Below are 27135 nucleotides of genomic sequence, written 5' to 3' on the forward strand. Positions count from 1 at the left end.
TATTGCTTGGGAAGGATTCGTCTTCTATAAGAATAACGATTTTATTGGGCCCGTAATCAACCAAACAATATACTGAAGCAGTGTACAAAGAACGTACCAGAGGTAGTATAACAAGGTTTTTACGAAAAACTGAGGATGCATCGTTATAGATGATGGATGCATACTTATTACCTAAAGACGAATTGTCTACGGCAATTAAAAAATAAGCTTAAGTTTCCGAACACAAGCATGGGTGACTTGAGGGAGGTAATGGCAAAAATGGACAAGAATCGGAAAAAATAAATAAATAAATTGAGAACAAATCGACTGGACTTACCTGCAAAGACCTCTTCGTCATGCTTCCGTTATCGGCTGGCAAGGGTTTTGCGACCAAATTGTCCTTCTGATTACTGGCGGCATTCTAATAGTTTTGACGGTGTGATACAAACACTCCGGTAATTGTCCGAATCCGTTCTTCTTGGGATAATCCTTTGCCACACTTATTCGACTTATTTATTCCGCCTAGAACCCACACTGCCGAGACAACCACAACACCTATGGGTCGTCTAAGACGAGTTATAGTATGCCATTCTCACTTGTTAAAATTCCGATAATTCTCCATACCATTCAACAACCACCATGTAAACACGATATTCAATCGTAAATTTCTCAAATGGTATATTCATCGGCTTCCTTTGTGCATATTCTAGGGTTCTCGTTCAGACCAACACGGGCACAACCAGAATTCATTCGTTCCCTTTTTTTTTTGCTAAGACTGGTTGTTGCCAACTCGGGCATTGGAAGCAATATATCTTGCTTCTGTATTCTATAATATCTTGTAATCCCCAGGTATGTGTACACACAACTAATCATCACAACACTTGTCTCTCTTTTTGACGGTTCCATGTCCGCATTGGCGTTTTGCCATTCCGCGTATCACGTTTCCGGTTGGTGCCACTTAGCGTTTGGTATTGTTTCGTGCATCCCCATTTATGTCACTTGCCATATTTCCTCCCTATCACGAGACCGAAAACACCCTGTTCTCTTTCTGTAAATTGGTACATGCTCTCGATTATATTCCCGATCATTAAACACCACCTTTCTACATTCCTGTAACCTCACTAAAAAGCTTTACCCTTTGTCCTACGGCAAAAATTAGTTAATTGACATCCCGGTATGTTTCCAATAAAATTCTTCACCACTCATCCACTCCGCATCAGTCATCCGTATCGCAATTTGTCTGTCTAATGTTTTCCTTCACTCGTTTATTTTGTTCTATCTATATTATTCGATGTCCTTAAAGGTCATAACACTGCTAAAGCGAGGATCAAGACAAAACACATATAACCCGTCTTGAGCCGTTACAAACCGCCTGCCTAAACCTTTTTTTTAACACGGGCTTTATTCGGATTGCTAGAAACAACAACAAAAAACACTATTGTAATTCCTATGGTTTAAAAACACATTCAACAACGATATATTTTTTAATTGTGTAAGGTACGCTCTAATGTTAATGTTCTGTTTTTTTTTTGTTTCTATCTCTGATAAGGTGCATTTCCATTGTTTCGTTTTTCGAATTACATCTCTAGTGTGTATGTGATAGTGTTAAGTTGTAACCAGGCTTCTTCGATTCTCTTTATTTTTGCTCACTTTTTCTCATCTGCTTGTTAAACGCCTAAGAGAAACATTGAAACTGATCAAGCAGTCCACGTTTTGTTGCAGAGCATTTCAAAAACGCAGTCACCCAATTTCATTCTCGAAGGGAGAAATGTTCATCAGCTTCTCAGTTACTGGCTGAGAAATCAACGACCGAACAGAGATGGACGCTTCGGTTGTGGTTTATTTCAGCACTTGCTGGGGCCAATGTTCCATAATTTCATATAGAAAGAGGACGGTTCAATCCCACATTAAAGCTGTCCACGTGAGTTGGTGAAACGATCAAATTTCATATGCGATTTGCATTTCTTTTTCTCTAAGGAGCGATGAGAATAGTAAAACTATGCCCTTGCCTTCACTGAGCAATTCATTTCACTGATCACACGTAGCGCTGATGAGGTGTTTTCAGAGTCACAAACCAACAGTGCTCTGACAGTAGAAGAGTGATCATTCGTTAGAGAAAAAATTTCTCTTGGCTCTCTCAGCAGCAGATGATGAAATGCTCATTTAAAATCTCCTCACAAATATTAGGAGCGAAAAAGTTCACCGTCTCCTTTTGGGCAAGATGAGCAAAATGAAGCCTGGTTGTAACATCTAGCGCCTCTCTTGCAAAAAACTCTTTCTTTTTACTTGATGTTACTTTGGTTTTCACCAATAATTTATGTTTTCAATATTCTTCTTTTAAAATGTATCTAGCTTTCGATTTTATTTTCCAGTGTGAACAGCTTGTTTTTTCAATTTGTTTCTCTCTAATATTCTCAACAATGTAATATCACTTAAATAGACGAAATATTGGCTTCATTGCATACGGTCGGCTCAACGGAACATGTGAAAAATACTGTTGCGTGAATAGTTTGTTTTTCTGTTTAAAAATTTATATGATTGATAAGCACCATTCATCTGTAGTCAAGATAAACCGCGAAACTAAACTCTATATGCACAATTTAATTGGGAACATAAATCGTAAGCTTTCTCAGTAACTTAGGCTTTCAACTACTTACTTTGTATCTATAGATAATCTTCTTGATATCTCTTCCTTCTTTTGGTATCACTTTCTCCTCCTCCGTCCTTCGAGACGAGTGGAAATTAAGGGAAGGGAAGCTGCAAAATAGTTCTCTTACAACAAATACATACCTCTGTCAGCAGCGCTGGTTCAACGTAAAATAACGAAAAAAAAAAACAAACGGTATTGCCGAGATTGAAAAAACCGGTCCCCGGGTGTGTTCCTTATTAGTTTAGATTCTAAGTTCAAAGGCGACAAAGGCTGACGACGGTTGGGGACACACAGTTTAGCTGTTCAACGATAGCAATTCCTATGTGTACGGTGTCCGCTGGCTGACACTGTTGATGCCGGAGGTACTGTTGAAAAACAATTGATTGCTTAGTAAAGTTTCAATTTTGTAAAATATGGGGGTACTCACTTTTTGCTACATTTGATATGGATAACAAGCAGGACAATTCCCAGCAAAAGGCAGACGCTTCCAACGATGATGTAGGCAAATCCGAGGAAAGGGTTCTTTCCTCCCAATAGGGAGGTGGTCGACAGGATAATCTTTTTGGTACCGTCAAATTCGCTCACGGAATAGGCTAACGAAAAGGAAGGATCAGTTAATTGGTCTTGTTTAGGAAAAAATAGCAGCTCAACATACCGTAGTTAATTTTCAGCGTGTAGTTTCCCTTGCCAAGACCGTCCTCGAAAAACTTCTTGCTGTGATCGATCCGACGGTGCAGCTTTCGGAAGCTTGGCAGCGCAGCCGTGCGCATCCAAACGATGAGGTCCTCGTTCTGTGAGCGAGATTTTAAGTTTAAAAAGATGGTGATACAATTTTTAAATTTTTTTTACGAGTTTAGGAACGTTGATGAAAGTTTCCTTAAGAAATATGAACGCGATACTCTTGAGTAAAATATTTGAAAACAACCCTTGTTGTTTTGAACTCGAACGGAGTTTGCAGTCGTTTTCCCTTTTTCTTAATTTTTAGGCAGTTTTGGTAAATTACTGAACGTGTAAATTAGGAAAATTTACTTCAGAATGTAAACGTGATACTCTGGAATAAAATTTAAAAAAAACTGTAACTTTCAATTTGCACAGCGATTAAACTTGCATGAAAGAATTCAAAATCTTTTTCCAACAACATCATAGTTTTGATAGATAATAAGGCAATTAATTCGGTAAATTTAGGTATACATTCCGTAATTTTTTCCTCAAAATGGAAACGAAATACTCTTAAATAAATTTGAAAAGAAATCCTGAACGCGATACTCTTGCATAAAAAAATCCAACAACAATCTTTATCATTCGAATCCAAACAGCTATTTGGAAAGCTATTTAGATTTTTCATTCAAAAGCTATAAATTTACGTATACATTTTGTAACAGAGAGTAAGTGAATTCAGAATGTTTGGCCCAACGACACCAGTTTCACGTCTAATTTTCGGAGAAATATGCCCCGCAATACTCTTGAGTGAAAAAAGAACCAAACTCGTTTCTTTTAACTTGGAAAAAAATAGAAAATGGAACCTGAACTCAGATCTGATCGCTGTTTGAATTCAAAGGGAAAGGGTTATCTTTAATTTTTTTTATTCAAGAGTATCGCGTTCACATTTTGAGGCATTTTTCCGAAATGTACACTCAGAAAAATACTATTAGGTATGCCATAAGATTCTCTTACGAAGTGGCGCCAAAATAAAATCATTGAAATTCATAAGATCGTCTTATGACGCGAATGAATTCTTCAGATGAACACCTACTTCAATGAGAGGTTGTTGCTTTTCATAAGAGGGTCTTATGGAAATAGAAAATAATTCAAGATGTTAAAAACATTTTATTTAGTTTCTAGCTAATTTGGAACCGGGTTTTTAAGTGCTGCTGATGCGTCGCGTTATTTCAAACAAAATAAGCCCAAAAATAAAATAAATTGAAATATTTTGAGTTATTTTCATTGTATGTAGAACTCCTTTTTCCCATACGATTATCTTATGAAAAACAACAACCACTCTTTGAAAGAGGTGTTCTTTTCCGCCATTAGAAAATCTTATGAATTTCAGTGATTTTTTTTTATGGCGCCACTTCGTAAGAGAATCTTATGGCATACATAATAGTATTTTTCTGAGTGTATATTTCGGAAAAATTGCTTCAAAATGCGAACGCGATACTCTTGATCAGAAAAAAATTCAAAGATAATTAACTCTTCTTTCAAACAGCGATCAGAAAAAAATATTTCAGTAGAAAGTTTCAAACTGATATTTATGCAGTTGGGATAAATTTACGAGTAAATCTTGTTACAATGAATATTTTAGAAAATTTTGCCCAAAAGGTAAACGCAATACTCTTGAGTAATAAATTAAAAGCAAGCCTAATTTTTTTTCAACTTAAAAACATGATTGGGGTGGGGTTTAAAAGAAAATTAAAATGCGAGGTTTACAACAAGTTGTAGGTAGCAAAGCCTCTTTTCACGAAGTTAAACAGGTAAACATTTTGAAAAGTTCTCTTGAACGTAAACGCTTTAAAAATTGGAAGAAAAATCTTTGCACTTAAACTTCGATCAGCAGAATTAATATCAGAAGTCTTATAATAATCAGGTAGAAAGGACAGTAACGTACATAGTCATTTTGGTAGATTTACATGTGCATTTCCGAATAAGTATTGTTCTGTACAAGAACATAACTTCATTTAAAATGTTGGGCTTGTGATATAGCTCAGTTGGCAAGTCTGTTGTCTCCTAAGCCGATGTCCGCGAGTTCGAGCCCAAGAGTAAACATCGAACACAGTTGTACCGGATAAGTTTTTCAATAACGATCCGCCAACTGTAACGTTGATAAAGTCGCGAATGCCATTAAGATGGTAAAACGACTATAATCGAAACAAAAAAAAAAAAAATTTAAAATGTAACCCCTTTCAGTAACCATACCTGGAATCCATTATTTTCCGCGTTCTCCGTGTCCAGCTCCCACAAATTCTTGCGCCAGTCACGCGGTCTGGCGAATCCTTCCAGCGCCTTCTGCAGTTCTCCCTCCGGATTCCGGAACTTGATCTTCCGATCCGATGGCCAGGCGATTTCGGTCCGTAGCAGCGTTACTGGGCCGTGCTTCTCCGAGGTCAGCTCGAACGTATCGCTGAACAGCGAGTTGGCAATGGCTCCGCATGGGGCAATCGGGGTAGAGCCGTCGTCGGTGTAAGCAAACGGGGCACAATCACTGGACGGTATCGACGATAGCCGTCCCAGCAGCTGGTCGTCGTCTCGCGATTTCACGTACCGCCGATGGTTTTGATAGTAGTTGGTTAGGCCGTAGTACATGTACACCTTGCCGTGGAAATCCTTCTCCAGCGTAAAGTTCACCGAGCACATACACTCGTCCGCTTCCTTGGAGGCGAGCACATCGGAACAGGTCCGATTGTAGCTGCCCACCTGGACGCAGTTGGTGTAGTCGTACACGAACTCCGTTATCTGTAGTTGGTTTTAGGAAATTGTTGATGTTATTTTAAAGATTTTGGTAATTTAATATTCTAGAGTTATACTCACTGCATTGGAAAAGTATAGAAGGGCCACTCCGACAGGAATGAACGCTATCCCGATGACAAAGAATGCCGGAAGGACGGTTCCCGCGGTGAGGACTGGCTGCCAGGCTGGAAGTCGTTGCTGTTTGAACGCCGAATCTGTTCCGATTTGAATATATTGCAATTTAATAAAATAGTAGTTTCATTGTATGCAAAACAGTAGAGCTAATGCATTTTTACATGGTGACTCATATTGGTTGAGCCCTTCAAGGGGTATGCTAATAAGGTGTGTGTAAAATAATTTTCAGCTCATTTCTCGAATATCAACCTAAAACCACTGATCATTGGTCAGTGCTAAAACTTTGAATTTGAAAAAAAGTGCTTAGTAGGACACGGATCAATCAGAACGAAAATAAAAAAAATCAATAACTTCCTGGTTGGATCTTTTGGGAGAACAAAAAAAAAGTTGGTACCTACATACACGAGAAACAACAAAAGGGATCAACAAACTCACCTGAAGGTCGTTTAGATTTGGGGATGTCGCCCCCATCCACGGTGTCCGGCATCGTGAAACTATCTGCCAAGAAGGGTGTCCGCCTGAATACTTGTTCTGGATGATAGCTGGTCTTTCTTGAAGAGTTTTTCAAAATCCCAAAAGGAATTCCCCCGAAACCTGGATCACTCGCACTGATGACGAAGTTTTTCTCCGTAAAATCGTAAAAGAATGAATGAAAAAAAGGCGATGACAGATTCAAAGAGGGATAAAAAACTGAAAAGGCTGAAATGACGCACGCTTCTGAAACGTAGTTCATATTTGAGTTTTAATATCTCTCTGATAAAATGAGGCCAGCAATTGAGTTGGTCTCGTAAAATACAAGAATCAGTCACCTTTGTTATTGCTACAACAGCTCAAATTTCTGCATTAGCTTCATCGGCAGCTTGCCCATTATCTTTTAATGAGCTTTAGAGGAAAATTACAGTACTTTTGCTAAAGATTCCAGCTCTAGAGACAATTTTCCGACGCATAGGCCGAAATCCATCCGTTGACGATCTAGAGAGCCAGACGTGTCTTCACTTGATGTCGCTATCAATACAATCACCAGCGCAAAAACTTCGGATTTCAACTGCATTGACAATATTAGTTTGAATTGAGCAGCGCGTTCTCAAATATCCGAATTGATTATTGCACTTGTATTGGGTAAACTGAGTTCAGTTTTCTTTAGCTTTCAAATAAAAGTGTCTGCAAATGAAAAAGGCCTTTTGTTATCACCTTAAGCTGAATTTATTCGCTTTTGCGAAATACAAAACAACAATATTATTGCTCGCCGAAACAGCGTAATTTCAGCTCGGTAATTTTCGTACAATTTTTCGTTACTAAACTTATAAATACAGAACAATGTACAAAAATACGATAAAGTTGACGCCCCAAGTGCGGTCAATTGTGTTGGGAGCATCCAAAATTATGTAAGTACCGCATTGAACTTCCCGTTTAATTAAATTGGATTTTAAAGGTTTCTTTTCTTCATTTTTCAGATCCAATATTCCCATCAAACCTATTTCCACACTCCAGAATGTCCCACAAAATAAACCGCTGCTGTCAATTTGCAACAAACCCGCATGGCTAGCGTCCACTCGCAACATGTTCATCCAAACGCAGGATACCCCGAACCCGGACAGCTTGAAGTTCCTACCGGGGGTTGCTGTCCTGGAGAAAGGTCAAACCATGGACTTCCCCAGCAAAATGAGCTCCCTCGGAAGTCCCCTGGCCAAGCTTCTGTTCCGCATCGAAGGAGTGAGTTCGGTATTTTTCGGACCGGAATTTGTAACCATTAGCAAGGAGGAGGACGCCGAGTGGCGGCTGATTAAACCGGAAGTGTTTGCCGTTATGATGGATTTCTTCGCTTCCGGTTTGCCGGTGGTGACGGATGTTAAACCCACCGGAGATACTCAGATCAACGATGACGATGACGAAACGGTACAGATGATCAAGGAACTGCTCGATACCCGAATTCGGCCGACGGTGCAGGAGGACGGAGGCGACATTATTTTTATGGGCTTCGACGATGGAGTGGTCAAGTTGAAGATGCAGGGCAGCTGTTCGTCCTGTCCGAGCTCGATAGTGACTCTCAAGAATGGGGTACAAAATATGCTGCAATTCTACATCCCGGAGGTGGTTTCGGTCGAGCAGGTTTTCGACAAGGTCGACAAGATCACGGAGAAGGAGTTCGAGAAGTTTGAGAGCAAAGTTATGCAGAAAGAAACTAAGAAATAAGTTTTCCTGTTGTTGGTATAATTAGATTGTATATAAAATGTTGCTTTAACTAGTTTTAGTAGTTTGTGCGCTTGAACTCAATAAACTTCATACTATCCTAATTTTGTTTGTTTTAATTGTAATTCAGATTTTTTTTTCTGATGTCATGATACGTAGCATTAGATATTTAAGGGTGAAATGAATCCGGCTCTAAGGACCAAGTTTTACGAAGAAATTGATTTAAGACGATTGATTCGGCGTTTCCTAATTCTGAAACAATAAGCCTTAAATACACTACTCTAAATCTTCCAAATAATAAGTAGTAATATTCAATATTTATTTGAGAAAAAATGAACAAGGCTTTCGAAGAACTTCCATAAACATAGAACCACAAAACTATCAAATATTCCATAATAACTAACTAAATTGTCATGCAATGTGTGGTGCGTTGGGGTTTGATTGATCAAAACAATTTGACTCATAAAGCATCAAACAAGTGAGAGTTAGCATGATAAGCTTTTGCAGCAAAACGTAACTTATGACTTAGTTTTATACCATCTCTCAATCGAGGATTCACGCGGAATGAAGAAGGCATCCAGAGGTCCAAAAACCCCTTACAACTCATCATCCAGGCCATCGTTTTCCGGTGGAAAATCACCTATCTCCACCGCTTTAGCCGCCACAAAGCTTCCATATTTGGGAGGACATTCGAAGTATCGCTTACCTTCACAGGTGCCGTCGTTTGCCCCCAGGGGTTCATCAAATTTCACGCCCAGGAAGACACCCGTCTTACCCTCCAGCTCTCCCTTGTACATGACGGTCCCCAGCCTAGTAGGGTGTCCCTTGGTAGTGACCTTACACCGGGACCCGATCTCAGCCTGTTCCAGCTTCCGTGCATCCTCCTCTTCCTGCTTCTTCCGTTCCCGCTCCAGCTGGGCCACCTCCTCTTCGTTGTATTTGCCCAGCTTGTTCCGCTTCAGATAGCTCCGAACGCTGTCCTGCTTTTTGTCGTACTCGTCCTGGCTCAGCTCAAACTTCTGCACGTTTTCCTGCACAAAGGCGAAGTTATCGATCACGTGCACCCGCATGCCATCCTCGACCGGGTAGTAACCCAGCAGTTGATTGTCGTCGTCTAGCTTGGCCACCAATCGGTCCCCGCTGTACAGCTCCAGGCGCATGGTGCCCGCCAAGCCACCCGTTATCGGTTCCAGTTTGGCCTTGGGAATACAAATTGTAAGTCAAATTTAAGTTTACATAAGTTCCATATTTGTTAGGCAGAAGTTTCGGAAAACAGGAGGGGTGAATTTAATGCAAACGAAAAAGTGGCAAAACGAATCTTCTGAAAGAAAACAATGAATAGAGTAAGATGTCTATTATAGAAAATCAATGCAGTTTAAGAAAATGACAGATAAAAAATGATTTAGTTGATTGAGATGCTTACTGCTAGAAACATGAATTCGGATTGAGACAACTGCTATTTAAAACGATTACAGACTTAGCTAATAAATTATCTGCAAAAAGGCAGCGACTTCTACTTGAAAAAAACCAATGGAAAATATAAATCTGTATAAAGAAACAAAGCAGGCTGAGAAAACTTCTGATTAAAAATTTCGAAACAGATTGGGACTTCTGCTACCGAAAAAACTTCAAAATGAAGTGAGACTTCTGTCGATCAAAATTTTGAAAGCGGATTAAAACCCCCATCATTGGCAAATCGAGCAAGACAAAAAATTCAGCTCAAAAAAAGTTTTGAGACTTCTGCTTCAGAAAAAAGAACAGAAAATTGAATAGTTAAGTGAGAATTTTGATGATCAAATTTTTAAACCAAGATCAAGCCTTCATCAGATAGGTAAGGGCTTATGTTTAAAATTTTATTTTGGAAACCCGAAACTAGATGAAATTTTAAAATCTTGAAATAGATTGAGACTTACGCCTCTGAAAAACCTTTAATCATGTAAAAATAAGGTGAGGCTTCAACTGCGATTGATATTTTCGGTGCGGATAAATCCTTCACCAAATAGAAAAAACTGATATTTAAAAAAAATCTTATAAAAACCAAGCAGGATGGGATGAAATCCGAAGAAAATCTTAAAAATGATTGAGACTGCTGCCGCTGAGAAAAGCAAGTAGAAAACTTCTATTGGGTCTTCTGCTGATTAAGTTATAACCTTATCGGTATGAGTCTCCAAGAGATAGAAAAAACATAATATTCTTAAAATTGTAGAAAAACTCATGGAAGATGTTAAATTTTCTGATAATTTTTTTTTTATAATTAAGGGTTCTGCTACTGAGAAAAATAAAGCAAATGAAAATAGATTGAATTTTCGTCAGATAGAAAAAGACCCACTATGAAAATTTTAAATGAAAAATGCAGAAACAAAACCCTTTCATTAAATTCAAAAATCGGGTAGATCGTAGAGCATTTTTATACGAATTTAAAAAAAAAATTGATTTCCAAAATTGCAGACTATCCGCATCGCATGACTCAACCACTACCACAACCACTAAACGCACTTCCCCATCGTCATGAAATCGAACTCACCTTAAATTCGGAAATCTTCAATGATTTGCTGTACCGTCGCTCGAACGAAACGGCATCGTTGTGGGAATTGGAGATATTGATTTTGACCACATCCGCTCCACTTACGATCGACACCGAATCCACCATCGTTTCCAATCGAACAGAATACTTCCTTGTTCCGAATGCACTCGCTTTCGACTTAACTTTACAACAGACGGTCCCGTTTCTGCGCTTTCCGGGCAATTTATTCCGCGATGACGATGATGATTTGAAAAACATGAAAATGACATCACGCTAACTTTTGGCTACCCCTTAAAGGCGTAAAATTGACCCGTTATTGAGAACCTCCACGATCTGTCAAATAACGGGTCATTTTTTCGGGTCAATATTACCCTTTATTTCAAAAAGCTCGAGTCCGCTTCAAAGGGGTAGATTTAGATGTTACATTGAAAGCGTTATTATTTGTCCGGTCATTGATATGGAAAATTGTAAGTATTCTTACATAGTATATTTATTTTGCTTCCTTTGTGAGATTTTAATTATTCATGTTATTATTTCAGAACAGCACAGTTCCGCACGAGGACGGTAAAAATTTGTAAGCCGATGACTAAAACCGGAAACATGGATGTTGGATGGTAAATACAAAATGGTGAATAAATTTATTTATTGTAATTTTTGAATAAACAAAATGGAACATGATATTTTGTGGTGATTTATTTCTCAGCAAACATATTTTTCATAAGCAGCTCCTAAAATTTCCCATACGAAAGCATCTTAAATAAGGGGTAATTTTCATCCGGTATGAGCGTTTGAAATAAGGGGTAATTTTGACCCGCTACAAGCGTTATGAGGCTGAGTACCCCTTAAAGGGTACAGCGACTTTATCCTTAAAAAGGAGTTCTCCCAGTCTTATTGAATAACGGGTCGAAAGTATTCGTTAAGGGGTAGCCAAAAGTTAGCGTATCCATCATTTACGCTAACGCCTAACGCCTTGCGCGCTGTCAAAATTACAGCAACAACAAAAACAACAACGGACGGGGGTGCAGTTTTCCTTCCATATTCGCATCTCGCCAGGGGTAATGTGAAAAAATCGGATCGCTGCCCGTGAAAAGTGTCCCACTGCCGCCGCAGGAACCAACGATGGAGACCGAACTGTTGATGGATTGCTTCACCTGCTTCCGCCGGACGGAAAACTTCCTGCACATCACCGAACGGGATCGGGTGAGCGACGAAAACGTCGAGGTCGTGTTTGCCAAGCACTTCTGGTTCACCGTAAGTTGGGGATAGTTTGTACAATAATCGGTAGAAAAATACTAATCTTGGCTGTTTTCTCCGACGTTCCGCAGAAAGATGATTACCAAAACCGAGTCGTCTGCACCAGCTGCTGGGAGCGGATTGATGATTTCCATAAATTCTACTGTCAGGTGGAGGTTGCCCATGTTGCGCACGGCATGGGTGTTATCAAAACCGAACCGATCGGCGAGGGGGAGGAGGACGATATGCAGGATCTGAAACCGGAAGAGGGTGGCGATAGGTAAGAAGGCATTTGATTTGGCACATTTTAACGGATATTAACGTATTTGAATTTTCCAGCTTGTACTTTAAGTTATATATTGAGGTTCATATTCAACTTAATAATAAATGTAACATTTACAATTTCCAGTTTTCCTGTGATAGCAAGGGCAGCGGGGCAAAACACCTCTCTTCAAATTTTTGATTATAATAACGATTAAGGCTGTGGCGTGCAGATACAATCTATCTCTGCATCAGTTCATCTGGGGGTCGGATTCTGAACCTTTTGACAGCAGTTTATGGTTAAAACGGGGGGCTGCGATAAAGAGAGAAGAGAGGTCAATTATCACGCAAATTATGCAAACAATGATTGAAATTGCGTGAAATTTTGTACGATTTGTTGCAAATTGAGCTGTAATAGTGGAATTTTGATCATGACAATTCCAAATACAAAGAATTCTCTCTCTCTCTATTGCTATCCCTCGGGTTGAACACAATAACCTGTTCAAAAGAAGATAAATCGTTCAACTTTATAAATTCTAGCAAAATGTTTGTCACGAGCTTAAATATTTCTCAAATTCTCTTTACAACGGATGATTCAGAACGATATTCTTATTTTTTTTTTTCATCCTTTTCGACATTTGTTGATGTTATGGGGCATTCAAGCCTCATTCTGACGTCTTGAACTTCTGTTAAGCCAATCCCTGACTTGAGTGATGTTAGGATGTGACATGTGACCAATTTTGTTAAATATTACGTGAATAATGTCTAAACATTTTCGACATTTCTTTTGAATCGGTAAAAAAGTGGTCATTCCAAACCAACCCACTAGAAAATTAGGTATGATAAAAAAAAATGTATTTTCTCCAACTTCCAGTTACATTTTCGCCGAGGTGGTCATGAAATCGGAAGATTCTGCAGCTCCGACGCGCAAACCGAGTAAGCCAACATCCAAAGAACAAGAGGATGGGGACACTCCAAGCGAGCCGGCTAAAGAAACCAAGCGTAAATACGTTAGCGACGATGACGATGACGATGACCAGCAGCAGGAAGACAATGCCAATGATAGCGATAGCGATAACTCCTATCAGAAGGAATCGGAATCGGAAGAATCCTCCTGCAGTAGTAGCGAGGTGAGCAGCTCCAGTGAGGAATCGGACGAAGATGAGGTGCCACTTTCCAGACGGAGGAAGCGAGGTCGTCCGGCTAAGAAACCTGCTCCCAAAAAGCGTGGCCCTCGAAGACGAATCAAGTACGGTCCGTTCACTTGCTTCCAGTGCATCCAAGCGGGTGAAGACAATGGGCAAGTCTTCGACACCTTCGATCAGATGAACGAACATTTCCTGGAGAAGCATCAAATCGAGGGCTACGTGGTCTGTTGCAACAGTCGGCTGTCTTCGTTGGCCACGTTTCGGATTCACGTGAGAAGACATGAAACCAAGAAGGCAGTTCAATCATGCTATCAAAGATGCTACGAATGCAATACCGGCTTTCTGAACGAGGCTAGCTACGCCAGACACATGTATCTGGTGCACACCCCCGAGGATCAAAAGCGGTTCAAGTGCAACCAGTGCGAGAAAGCTTTTGCCGATGAAGAACTTCTGAAGACCCACATCAGTTGGCACGAAGAGGTGCAGAAGAAAAACTTCTACTGTGCGCACTGCGACTTGTACTTTCCCAGCGGTGGTAATTTGGACAAGCATAACAAGTCGCATCACGGCAACGAAACCGGCATTGTGGATGAAGCAGCCACCGAAGGCGAACCTGGCGAATCTTCGCTTGCTCCCGTACCGAAACGGAGAAAACGTACCACTCCAGAAGACATTGCCAAGAAGGAAGAATTGATCAAGAAATATGTCACTCTGTCCTGCAGTGACTGCCAGTACGTCGGAAGTTCGATCAAGGATATCCAAAAACACGCCCAAGACGAACATCAAATCGCCAACTATGCATTGATCTGTTGCGAGCGCCGTTTCAGCAAGCGCAATCGCCTCTACGAGCACTGTCTGAAGCACCTGAATCCGGAAGAGTTCAAGTGCGAACTGTGCGACAAAGTTTTCACGGACAGTGCCGGGCTGCGGAACCATCGCTGGTGGATGCACACCCCGGCCTCGGAGCGCAAATTCAAGTGCGACATCTGTGGCGACTCGTTCGTCAAAGATTACCTGTTCAAGCAGCACATGGAACGGCACATTAGCCGGGAACGGCGATCGCATGTGTGTGCCGAATGTGGCGCAACCTACACCGCTCCTCAGCAACTGAAGACGCACATGCTCAAGGTCCACGGGGCACCGACCGATTGGGTTTGCGACGTGTGTGCCCAGGAGTTTGTGTTCCGTTCGGAGCTGGAACGACATCGGCTGACTCACACGGCCGAAGGCCGCGCCAGTTTGCGGAAGCAGTGCGAGAAATGTCTCAAATGGTAAGCTGATTGTTGCATACCTTTGTAGTTGAAACGATAAGCTAGTTGTTCATTCTTGAAACTTTTGTATCGACAGGTTCAACAACAAAAAGAACTTGCTACGGCACCAGCGGCTCTGCATAAACATCCGGGGTCCGGCCATATGTGACGTGTGCGGGCACCAGTCGGTCAACCGCAGCGCACTGCAATCGCACAAACGGTTACACCATTCCGATAAGCCAAAGTACGTGTGCCGTACCTGCGGCAAAGAGTTCAAACGGGCCCTCCGCTGGAAGGTGAGTTTATTTTGTAATCAAAAGATCTGCATTGATATGCCAATTCGATTTCAGGAACATGAAGCCAACCACGCCGGCATTGTGCTTTACAAGTGCGAGTACTGCCCGCGGATGTGCAACTCCAGCTCCAACATGTACACCCACAAGAAGACGGCCCATCCGGAGATTTGGGCCCTAAATGTGGCCGCCAGGCGGGAAAACCGCACCGAGGGACCGATAGTCAAGGTTCCTTCGACGCGGCAGGAAGATCTGGCCAAGGACATGATGTTTCAGAGCTAAGCTAAGTACACTTTCCGTTCTCTAGCGGGGATATAAACTGTAACATAATAAGTTTGGGGTCGTAACTATTAATTAATCTTTGGTGTAGACACGTCGTATACCACACTCTTAACATAGCACCCATATCTATCTATATGAGTAAGTATATGGAGGTCTTGAATAGTGCTTGAAATAAAATTGTGCATTGAAAGATTTGCTTTCTCGCCCGTAGGATTATCACAGGTATCTTTCGACACTACGGAGGGATTTAATAAGCACATAAATTTAAATGGGTTTCGACGTCGGATAATTGGCATTGGAATATATGTGACTAATTGTCGTACAATGTGATAAATTAGAAAAAAGTTAACATCTCAGGTTGAAATCCACAAACTTTATTTTGTCTTAAGATCAGTTTTCACAATCGTTCACAAATGCAGTTGAAACGCTACTTCCATATCAATTTTGACTAACAATTTGATCGATGATGTTTTGTGTTTTCTACGGTAATTTAACTGTTTTTGCCTACAATTCTTTTTTTGGATATGGATAAGTATTGGTATGCTAGAGACTTTCGGCAATAGATTCACTCACACTTCGCACATGAAATTTGGCCACCCCATCCAACTACGAGCTTACAGCTCGTCGTGATCGCCGGCAGTCACATGTCGGGTCACGAAGTCGTGCAAATCTTCCAACGAACGGTTGCCGTTGTATTCGCTCAGCTTCTCCCCGTTGCGGTAGATGAACACCGTCGGGAATCCGTTGACTTCCTGCTCTCCGCAAAGGTCCTTGTTCACCTCCAGGGTGCAGTCGACTTTGGCAATCTTGACGGCATCGGATCCTACAAACTTCTCCGCCAGCTGTTCCCAAGTTGGGGCCATACGCATACAGTGGCCGCACCATGGAGCGTAGAACTTGATGAAGGTGACTCCCTTCTCGATTGCGTGCTGGAAATCTGGCTGCGATAGCTGAACCACCACCGAAGTGTTATCCTTTTCGGCTCCCTCGGCAACCTTCTCGGCCTCCTCTTCTAACTTCAGACCACCGGCCATCTTGGAAACATACGCCTTCAATTCCTCGTGGGATCGGGAGCCGGAATACTTCTCGATTTTCTTGCCATCTTCGATCCACAACAGTGTTGGGTAGCCCTTGACCTCGAAATCGGTACAGATCGGGCGATACTGGGTGCAATCGATTTTGGAAATACTGATAGAACTGTCATGCTCCAAGGTTTTAGCCAATTCCTCCCAAGTCGGGGCCAGCTTGGTGCAGTGACCACACCATGGAGCAAAGAATTTGACGAAATGTTTACCGCTAGAGATGTGCTTGGCAAAAGTGTCATCGGTCAGCTCCACAAGTGGGGACACCGGCTTCGGTGGTTCAGCAACCGATTCCTCGGAATCGTCCTGCTCGATGCCCAACTGTTCCCGGATGAAGCTGTTGAACGCTTCCAGATCCCGGGCACCTCGATACTTAACCGGTCCTTCGGCCGATCCGCCGGCTTTGAAGAATTTCAGCGTTGGGTAGCCGGTCACGTCCTGTTCGCTGCACAGGTCCCCATCAACGGTACAGTCGACACGGCCAATGCGCACCTGGGAGTTCGTGTCTTCCTGCTTCGATTCCGCTAGCTTGGACCAGGTGGGGGCAAGTTTCTTGCAGTGACCGCACCTGGAAGTAACATATTGAAATTGGAGAAGGTTACCCAAAACAACGACAACTCGAGGGAAATTATTAATAATGTTCTCGAGAAACAGGTTCCCGAGGAAAGTCATCTGGTTCCACTAATGGTTAATCTAGTAATTAAAGGCTTTTATAAATTGATCCAAGGTTTTATTGAAATTTTTTTATACCAGACAGTATTAGGAAATTTGTTTTAAAAACAGATTAATTTAACCTTGTCTTTGAAGTAAGAGATTTGGTCCTTCGAACCGGATTCTCCAACTAATATCATGCTAATATTTCGTATTTCAAGGATGCCGAAATGTATCAAATTACATCATATTTGTATTAATGCATTTGCTGTCGAAAACTTTTTTTTCCTACTGCGACTAGAACAACTTCCAATGTCTGATGTACGGAAAAGAACGGTTTTTACACCATTTTACACAACATTGTTGTCAATTCTTAATGAGCAACTTTGTCAAACGTGTGCGTAGCAGGTTTTTGAAACTAATTGATCGTAAACAGCTCTATTTTTCATTTCCTAGCCCAAAATTGCTTTAATAGAACTAATGAATTATGAAATAACAGTTTTGGAAAAACTCGTAAACTTTGCAAGCCATTCGATCAGTTTTGATTTGGTGGCACACATTTTTTTAAATCCAAAAATTAAATAAGATAAGCTTTACATCAATTTCTGCGGCTAGACTACGCCGCCACGAGCTGCTGGGCCTGCCTCTTCTTCGATGCCCATCTGGACTCCAGTCAAGCGCCTCTCTGCTAATCTCGTTTTCATCTCTTCGCAGCGTGTGCCCAATCCATCTCCACTTTCGTTTACGAATCACGATTTCTCGGCGATGTAGTTCCACGTTTCAGATCCAGTTGCCAGGCTACCAAGCGCGGATGATGTTCCGCAGGCAGCGATTCACAAAAACTTGCAGTTTTCGCGTCGTCCCGCATATGTGCACCAAGTTTCGCACCCGTACAGCAATACGGATTTGACGTTTGTGTTGAACATTCGGGTTTTAGTTCGTAGAGAGATCTGGCGTGAGAACCAAATGCTTCGGAGACTCGCAAACGCAAATCGAGCCTTTCTGATCCGAGTAAAGACTTCGAAACTCTTCGGTACCACCATCAGGCGTAATCTGACCACCACGGTGCTGGAAGCACTCTACTTTCTCAACCTGTTGTCCAGCAACCACGAAACTGGATAGATTTTCTGTGTTGATTTCCATCGACTTGGTCTTTCCGACATTGACTTTAAGACCTGCTGCCTTGGAGCTTTCGATGAGGTCGTCGAGTTTGCTCTGCATGTCTTGTTGTCTTTGGGCGAGCGAAACAATACCGTCTGGCAGGTCAAGGTCGTTCAGCAGCTCCATTGTCGAAGGATTCCACGGCTATCCTCGATTTGGTTTACAGTCAATCGATCCAGTCAAGATCTCATCCATTACGATGAGAAAGAATAGCGGTGATGAGATACATCCTTGTCTCACTCCAGCAGTTACCGGGATTGGATCATACAAGACACCGTCGTGCAGGACCTTGCACGAAAATGCCAACGAGCGCTAGTTACTGCACCCTGTCAGGTCTCCTTTCTTCGGGAGATTTACGAGGATACCCTGCATCCAATCGGCCGGGAAAGTTGCAGTATCCCAAATGTCAGCAAAAAGACGGTGCAACATTTGTGCTGACAAGCCAGGGTTGGCTTTGAGCATCTCAGCAGGAATGCAAGCGATTCCAGGCGCTTTGTTGGACTTGATGTCTTTGATTGCCGCTCCTATTTCAGCCAGCCAGGGCGCCATTAATGCGATTTACTGTTGGCGGTACGAGCTGCGGGTTCTGTTTGCCATCGCTATTCGTGACTCGGAAGAGTTGTTCAAAATGCTCAGTCCAACGCTTGAACTGATCTGTTCGATCGGTCAATAACTGACCTGCTCGATCTTTTAGTGGCATTCTTGCATTTGTCCTTGCACCACTGAGGCGGCAAGAAATGTCATAAAGTAATCGGATATCTCCATTGGCGGCGGCTCTTTCCCCCTCTTCGGCTAGGGAGTTTGTCCAGGCTCTCTTGTCTCGTCTACAAGCTCGTTTAACTGCCTTTTACAGCTCCGCATATCGTAAGCGAGCGGCTGCTTTGGCTGACCCGGTACATGCCTGCTCAATTCCGACTTTCGCCTTTCTCCGATCATCGACCATCCTCCAAGTTTCATCCGACATCCATTCACTTCTTCTTCCACAAACTTTACCGAGAGTACCATGGCTCGTCGTGATAAAGGCATTCTTGATTCCACACCACTGTTCTTCGACTGTTCCGTCTGTCGGCAGCTCCGAGGCTCGGGATTCTAGCTGTTCAACGTATGCCCTTTTCACCTCTGGATTCTCCAACCGGCGGACGTCGTATCGACACCCGACTTTCTCCTCGCGCCGTTGGACACGCGCAACTCTCAGTCGTATCTCGCCAAGGACGAAGTGATGGTCAGATGCAATGTCTGCGCTTCGTTTGTTGAGGACATCAAGAAGGCTCCTTCTCCATTTTCGGTTGATGCAGATGTGGTCAATTTGATTTTATGTTCGTCCTTCTCGGGATACCCAAGTGCCACATAATTCTACAAACCGCTCTCCGTTTTCGCTCGTCTGTCCTTAACCATGGCGATGGCGATGATGCGCTCAAAGTCCTGATTGTCGGAGCCGTCCGTAAATTCGCATCGCATCGCTCTCACTACGTCATCGGCCTTAGGCGAACGAACTTCGCTCAGTCCCAATATCTCTAGCATGAGGCGGCTAGCTTCTCTAGCAAGTTGAGCCAGCTTGCCTGGCTGGGAAGAGATCAAAACGTTTGTTGCGTGGCAACAAATGCTCCCGAAGCTTATTGGCAATATCGTTAGTAATTTTAGTGAAACTCGTTGAAAATCTAGATTTATTCAGTGTAAGCTACGCTTCTTGACCTAAGATCGAGAGAGCGTCCTTAAAGCGCAATGGCTAACTAAGGGATGATAGACTACGACCATCAAAAAAAAATGCTTAAACTACTCGCGCGTCTTTTTTGCATTGTCTGGGCATTGGGTTTGAGAAAAAATCTCAGAAGAAGGGCGGTGGGAAAAGTTTTCCTGAAAGCTGGCAAGACATGAGCCAGCTCTCTAATCCTGGAACCTGGTTGTAAGACGGATGTCGAAAACGTAGATGTGGTTTAAGAATAACTATCGAAGGATAGAATTTCTGATAAGCGTCGTGGTTGTATAGTAGTATCGTGCGAATTCAAAATCGGAAACTTTGGAAAGAGTCTCGGAAGTCGACGGAAGTGTGGTGATTCAAAACTAACCCCCTGTCCGACTGAGGAGGCAATCCGACGGCCTATGTTTGGACACGGACACGGACGGAAGACGTAGTCGGCAATTCGTTGGTAAGTCGTTGTACTTTATTGATTCCTTTGAGATCTTTGGGATTGAAATGCGCTTGCATTGATTTTCAAAGAGCCGACCTATATTCCGAACGATATTGCCAGTTTGCTTCTTCCCTCTGTAGAGCGCGAAAACAAATTGTCCCCTCCCTCCCCCTGGGGTAAGAGTCCGGGAAAAGTATCTTGGCTGCTAGCACATCTGCATTCGCAGATGGCGCAAAAGTGCTGGTAGTAATATTCGAGACTATTGAAATTTAAGAGGTAAAATATCCACTACGTAACACGTTCCAATTTCCAATTCTAGTCCGTGTTTTCATCTTAAAAGTCACCCACGAATGCCACAGGGATGGTAAAGTGTCGTAAATAAAAGAAAATCTTTAAAGTCGTTGCCAAAGTTCCAATTCGGTTATTTCTTGTCTCAGTTTTCGTAACAATTTAATAAATCGAGAGCGGTAGGTTGTTAGCCTATGGTCCCTATCCCGCGATGAGGGCTGCATTTCATAAATTCTCCGCTCGCTGCGAGACAGACGCTGTTTAAGCCGCCCCTGACATGGAGAACAGACGCTCGGTTGTTGTTGTACGCTGCCCCTGACCTGGAGAACAGACGACCTACATATCTCATGAGTCTCATGTCTCTGGTCTTAAGTCTTAGATCTCAGGTTTAAGATCTCAGGTCTAAGGTGTCAGATGTCTGAGGCCTCATGTCTCACGCCTCATAGTTATGGCTCAGGTCTCATATCTTTGGCTTAATGTCTAATGTTTCATGTCTCTGGTTGTTAGCGAGAGTCAAAACCGCAGGGGCGAACTATATTTGACAGTAACTTTTTATTGTGAACCAACAAACTTCAAATATTCAGTCAACCGGCCTATACTTTGGCTGACCTCCTCACTAACCTAAGCACAACTCTGTGCTACTGGAATGCCGAAACTGTTCGGTCGGATCCACAAAGGAATCTATACTGGCCCGACTCTGCAAGCCTATTTTGCCGGTTCGTACAAATATTGCAGACCGGTGGATTGAGTACCTTCCGGCTGTATCTCGATACGAGCTCTCTATCAGCGGCCACTAAACCTTCACTTTCTCTAACTACCTATCTATCAACTTTCGAACTTTCTTCCTAAATTTTCACTCTATTTCTATAATTTCCTCCCTACTAAAATTATCTCTTCTTTTACTTCTTTCTCCTCTTGGTTTTTTCCCGCTCATCGAGAACTGTCACACACTGGGGTGTCGTCAGCTCCCGGTCTAATTGCCCTTGTGGCAACACTGGTCTTAGGTCTCAGTTGTCATGCCTCAGGGCACAGGTCTCATGTCTTAGATCCTTTATCTCAGGTCTCATTTTCCAAGTCTCAGAGCTAAGATTCTTTCAACTTCAAAAAAATTCTAAGTGGTTTTTCCTTAGAAAACAGAGTAAAAAAACCGTGTTAAAAACCGCGTAAGAAACATCTGTGTAGAGGAATCGACATTGTCAAAAATAATGACCAGTGGCAATAATTTTGTTTGGAATTGGGTTTGAATGTGTCACCACAATCTGATTTTAAATAAGTTAAGAAAAAAAACAAATGAAATATTGTAACATCAAATTTAAAAATATTGCTGCATCTTGTGATAGGCATTTGAAAAAACGGTTGTCGGTACGTATTATCAGCCCTTTCAGATAATAAATCACATTAAATTGCACGGTATTCGAATTTAATGTCACTCTTGACACTTATAATTAGAAACAACAACATTCTACGATTGATGTTCCTACTGGACAGTCTGATGATGATCATCATGTTGTAGAAAGAGATAAAATTCTGAAACGGTTCGCTGTTATCAGTGTCGCTTCACTTTGAGTGTTGTGTTGACCGTATACAATTCAAACTCATACGAGAGAGATAACAATTTGTGGACTATTTTTTTTAATGGCTTGTTTCTTCTTTTGAACAGCTCTTCGGAAAGCTTTAAGCAAAAATGATTCATCCTAATTTATTTAATTTTCAATGTAATTTTTTTAGAAGTCTTACCAACAATAAATTGTTGAGAAAATCATCACCTGAAACAACTTTGAACAGCAGCTAACAATAAAGATGCTTGCTGATTCTAACCAAATAAAAAAAAGGAGTGTCGACAAAAGTGACAATGAAAAATGTTGCTCCCGTGTGCTGTCTCACAGTCTGGCGGTATCATAAATCGTAAATCTAAAAATACCTGAGCATCGTTCGGTATTTAGTCAAGCCCCACAGAAACGCTATAGAGGATGCTGAATGCAATCAAAATTCGAAACTTACCATGGGGCGAAGAACATAACGAAATAGTTACTCTCGTCCAGCTCCGCCTGGAAGTTGTCCTTCGTCAGCAGAACACTTTGGGTGTCCTCATCGTGGGCGACGACGGTCAACGCGGTCAAAGCTGACAGAGCCAGTACGGCGCTGGCTACCGTTCGAAATCCGAACATGTTAGATTAGCTGTTAATTAAAACAAGAAACCGATTAAATCAGATTAAACTAACGAACGCCCCCTTTGCACTTCCGGTTAACCCGGCTTCACAAAGATGACGTGGGATTCGTGCCCAAGAATGGCAATCGCAATAGGGTTAGACCTTTTGCAACCGGATACTTACCGCAGGTGAAAAACGGGACAAAACTTGTTTTAGGAGCGGAACTTACGTTCCCTTTAACGATTGTACTGAAACTTACACAAAAATTTCTAACCGAAATGCAATCGAAATTATTTCAATGCAAGGAATTGATTTTATTCCTGTTTTAACTTTTGAACGATAAGAAATGGCCGAACTGATCACCATCAACCCGTTTGTGGGGAGTTGAATGGGCGAGAACGATGGAGACCGCGACTGATAGCGAACTGCGGACGAAATGAGGAAATGGAGGAAACACCGAAGACAGTGATGCGTTTTCTTTGCAGTTTCCTTTTCCTGTTCTTGTTTTGAATTCAATTTTGTCGGAGTAACTGAACCAAATCTTTTGCTGGTTTTTACAGGAATTTTACGGTTTCCACTGTTGTTGTTTTGGCTTACTGATGCAACGGCGTGTTCGTAATTTTTTTTGGGTAATGCATCGATTTTTTGGTAGATGTCAAATCACCTTCTAATGGTTTTGCATACAGTTTGTTTAATTAACGAACGCCAGCATCGATAGAAAAAATCAATTTACGAACGCGCCGTTAGAAGCGGGTGAGGCAAATAGAAATTCGCTGCGTGTTGATTAAATATATTAGATTAGATTTATTTATTTCGTACATCAATAGTCTATTTGCTTGCTGGTGTTCCCAGCAAGCAAATAGATGCTCTTTTAAAGGAACATATTGTTGTTGATGTTATTCAATTAGGTTTACATGATTTCAATTATAAGTAGAAAGAATTGTGCAGCGCAGTTTTTATATGCTGTTGCTCGTTATATTTGTTTAAAAACTAGCAGTGTGTTGAAATGAAAGGGCAAGCTTAAATCTCAGCTGTTCTATGGATTAAAGGTAAACAAACGCAACGAAAAAATCAACATGGCCGATTCTGAAATTTGGCAGATCAGGGGCGGGATTATGGAACTCGAAACAACCGAGTTTCGTTCGATTCAACCGACTTTGGCATTGGTGCCAAAAATAGTTGGACAAAGGCTGAACGAGTTATTCTTGAACCAAGTTTCCCCTACTTTCTATTGGCTGAAATAAAACTTCCTTACATGCTGAAACAGCGCTGAAGTATTGTTGGCACTTCTGGCAACCGTGATCAACGACATTCTGCAGCATCGCTTCAATGGGTCGATTCACGATGACGTATTCTCCCTTTTGTGGTGACAGTTCGCACGTCCTGTTTACAAAATTTTACGAACGAGAAATGGGGTGCGGCGAAATTTTCCGTGTAGCTGCACGGTCAAGAAATTTTACTCAAAACTCTGTTTAAGGATAGCAAAAATCCAAGTTCCATTTTGTGAATTAAATTTAGAGCAGTTTTTGGTTTCTCATGTTTATCTCTTTGGAAATGAACAGAAAGTTGAAAATTCGTACAAAAAAATCGAAAAGTCGGTTTGTTTATTAAAATGTTTCAACATGTTTTCAAAACCCTTCTTCAACAAATTTGTTCTGGACCAACCCACTTTGCATTGAATATTCTGGGAAAGCGCGTCTACTTGAAACAAAAAATCCCATCAAATGTCCGAATGTGGAAACTTCTAAAGAATTCGAATGTGCCGAATCAATTGTCCGGAAATTTCTTGTGTTATTATGACCGGAAGCTGTAAAACAAATGCACATACTCAAACGACAACACTATTCAGGGACAGAAGAATATAATATAGGAAAATTCTCCGGAAAACATTCCGAAAGAAAAGGCTTCACTATTATAAATTTTAACGATATGATATTTTCGAGGACAAAAAATAACGTCACGTCAGCTTAACCACTAATCACACTGACATGAGACTTATAGAACAAAATTCCTCTCAGTTTTTGGCTAGAAGCCTGTTATCGTCGACACTGCGCGGCAGCAATTCGAGCATGAAAATTTTACTGGTATCGACATTTTCTTTCATTTTCGAGCAGCGCCAAAAACCAAAATCGAGTGTCCAGTCATTGGCCAGTGGTTTAACTTTTAAGTTTAAGTTCATCTGTTCCAGCTGGATTAACAAACAAAATGATTGATTTTTAATTATTTGATACTGAAAACATCTAATTTTCTTTTTAATTTTTTATATCCCAAAGTTGAGCTGAGTACTTTTGCTCAAAACGTGTGAATGAGAATTAAATGAGGACCGAAATGTTTGCTTTGCATCCGCAGCGTGTAGAATTGGAAAATAAGGAATCAAAACAGGAATCGCGAAATGTCAAAACCAGTGAGGCCAGGCAGTGCGTGAATCGACCTATATCCGATCGGGAGTTGACAATTAGATCTGTGAGTTGGAAGATAGCTGGTGAAGATCTTTGTTAGGTGATTAGAAAACGTTGAAATTTACTAAAATATTCCTAAAATTTAAAGAAAGTGAATTCGATTATTGGCACTCGGTATGTTTGCTGTTATTCCATATTTTGAATTGTATACTTACCTTTTGATTCTAATTTGTTAGATCCGACTATTCTGGCAATTATACTTCGGTTCTTGAGTCTCGTGACTTGATTGCATACATAGAAGAGAGGTTAGATAATCCCGATATTAATTATTATCATAGCTGTAGGAAATAAAGTGATAATAAATATCTGACGGTATAAATTGTAAGAAATAATTAATGCAAATAATATAGAGAATAATTAATATAAATTATATGAACTAAACAAAAAAGATTTATTCATTCTAACCCAGTTCTTCGGCCAGTGCGGACGTCTTTTTTTTCCGCTACCGTGTTGGAGTGCATTTGTATAAGAAATCGAAGTGTGGTGCCTCTATCAAATTCAACGGTGCAGTTCGACCAAGGAAGTGGATTATTCCTGCAGGTCCAGCGTACAAGTCCCGTGTACCAGATGCGGATAGTCGGTTCCATTAATAATCGAAACGTTGATCACCGGCAGCTGTTATAGTCACGATCATCACCGGGGCCATAATAATCATCAGGGTGTTCTCTGTTTGTTCTGTTTATCCGGGTGTGCATTCCGAGAGACTCAATCCGACAGATCCGGCTCTGACTGCCGTAGTCGGGTGCAGAGAGAACCCTAATTGATTGGACAGTTTCGCCAGTTGACGTCGCCATCTTCAATCAACTACTGGATACCACGTGGTTGGATAAAAACACTTGATAAATTATCCAAGAAAGAAGTGCTTAGAAATATTGTAAGTTTTTTCCTCTTTTTTCACTTTTCTTTTTCAATTTTTTCCCTTTATATTTTGATCGTGTTTTGCTTCGCTCATATTTTATCACGGAAGGCCTTCGTGTCTCTGTTTTAAAATATGAGCGAAGGCGGGGGGCTCCACCCGTTAACTGTGGATGCCGAAAGTGTCACCTACGAGGATGAGGAGCATTTGGAGGATTCAGCTATTGCTGGTCCGTCAAATGCTTCCCATGCTCCGATGGATGATAATCTTGCATCACCTACAATTAACAGTAGACCTGCCCGGCTCCGAACCTACACGGATGGTTCAACTTTTAATGGGCCTTGGATGGTTTTCATCCGGCCCAAAACCGGTGGAAAACGACTTAACGTGGTACAGATAACCATAGATCTGGCGAGGTGGACCTCCGTGACCAGCATAACCAAGGTGCGACCAGACAAGTTGCGCGTTGTTGTGGCTGACCGGAAAGCTGCCAACGAAATTGTTGTCAGCGATTTCTTTAGGCTAGAGTACCATATTTTCATTCCGTCTCGAAACGTAGAGATCGAGGGCGTGATAACAGAAATGAGTCTGGAGGAAGACTACATTAAATCCAAGGGCGTTGGTAAGTTTAAAGGCCTTGATTCGGCTTCGGCCGAAATCTTGGATTGTCGTCAACTTAAAACTGCCAACGTCGTAAATGGAGTTAAAGGGTATTCGCCTTCAGCCTCATTTCGTGTTACCTTCGCGGGAACCGCTCTCCCTCACTACGTCTTGATTGACGGAATGTTGAGGCTTCCTGTGCGACTCTTTGTGCCTCGCCCAATGAGTTGCAAAAGGTGCATCAAATTGGGCCATACCGAGTCCCATTGTTGCAATAAAGCACGGTGCTCTCGTTGCGGAGAGGAGCATGAGGAAGGAGCGTACTCAGCAATAGAGCAGAAATGTATCTATTGCGGGGGCTCTCCTCATG

At 41.7% G+C, this 27135-nt stretch overlaps 5 protein-coding genes and 1 long non-coding RNA gene across 6 annotated transcripts; 3 read left to right on the plus strand and 3 right to left on the minus strand.

The window, feature by feature from the left end:
* Positions 1-1417: 1417 nt before the first annotated feature.
* Positions 1418-6862, minus strand: LOC129739552 (cell cycle control protein 50A). The gene is made up of 6 exons (XM_055731034.1): positions 6644-6862; positions 6155-6288; positions 5543-6079; positions 3285-3420; positions 3057-3222; positions 1418-2994 (listed from the first exon to the last, which is right to left on the minus strand). Exons 1-6 carry the CDS (start codon positions 6693-6695, stop codon positions 2949-2951), a joined length of 1071 nt encoding a protein of 356 aa, XP_055587009.1. The 5' UTR covers positions 6696-6862; the 3' UTR covers positions 1418-2948.
* A 526-nt stretch (positions 6863-7388) lies between these two features.
* LOC129739592 (NFU1 iron-sulfur cluster scaffold homolog, mitochondrial-like) lies at positions 7389-8502 on the plus strand. The gene is made up of 2 exons (XM_055731073.1): positions 7389-7593; positions 7663-8502. The coding sequence occupies exons 1-2, from the start codon at positions 7526-7528 to the stop codon at positions 8399-8401; spliced, it is 807 nt and encodes a 268-aa protein (XP_055587048.1). The 5' UTR covers positions 7389-7525; the 3' UTR covers positions 8402-8502.
* A 284-nt stretch (positions 8503-8786) lies between these two features.
* Positions 8787-11169, minus strand: LOC129739583 (tubulin-folding cofactor B). The gene is made up of 2 exons (XM_055731060.1): positions 10923-11169; positions 8787-9597 (listed from the first exon to the last, which is right to left on the minus strand). Exons 1-2 carry the CDS (start codon positions 11046-11048, stop codon positions 8995-8997), a joined length of 729 nt encoding a protein of 242 aa, XP_055587035.1. The 5' UTR covers positions 11049-11169; the 3' UTR covers positions 8787-8994.
* A 48-nt stretch (positions 11170-11217) lies between these two features.
* Positions 11218-11600, plus strand: LOC129739632 (uncharacterized). The gene is made up of 2 exons (XR_008735923.1): positions 11218-11389; positions 11462-11600. It is a non-coding gene; the product is annotated as an uncharacterized LOC129739632 (long non-coding RNA).
* Positions 11601-11905: 305 nt separating this feature from the next.
* Positions 11906-15579, plus strand: LOC129739509 (putative zinc finger protein 66). The gene is made up of 5 exons (XM_055730985.1): positions 11906-12173; positions 12248-12435; positions 13291-14835; positions 14912-15110; positions 15165-15579. Exons 1-5 carry the CDS (start codon positions 12042-12044, stop codon positions 15387-15389), a joined length of 2289 nt encoding a protein of 762 aa, XP_055586960.1. The 5' UTR covers positions 11906-12041; the 3' UTR covers positions 15390-15579.
* A 168-nt stretch (positions 15580-15747) lies between these two features.
* Positions 15748-23280, minus strand: LOC129739562 (thioredoxin domain-containing protein 5 homolog). Its single transcript, XM_055731044.1, has 3 exons — positions 23034-23280; positions 22702-22878; positions 15748-17039 (listed from the first exon to the last, which is right to left on the minus strand). The coding sequence occupies exons 2-3, from the start codon at positions 22866-22868 to the stop codon at positions 16004-16006; spliced, it is 1203 nt and encodes a 400-aa protein (XP_055587019.1). The 5' UTR covers positions 22869-22878; positions 23034-23280; the 3' UTR covers positions 15748-16003.
* Positions 23281-27135: the final 3855 nt, after the last annotated feature.

The sequence above is a fragment of the Uranotaenia lowii genome, chromosome 1, assembly GCF_029784155.1.
Source record: "Uranotaenia lowii strain MFRU-FL chromosome 1, ASM2978415v1, whole genome shotgun sequence".
NCBI classification, from domain to species: Eukaryota; Metazoa; Arthropoda; class Insecta; order Diptera; family Culicidae; genus Uranotaenia; species Uranotaenia lowii.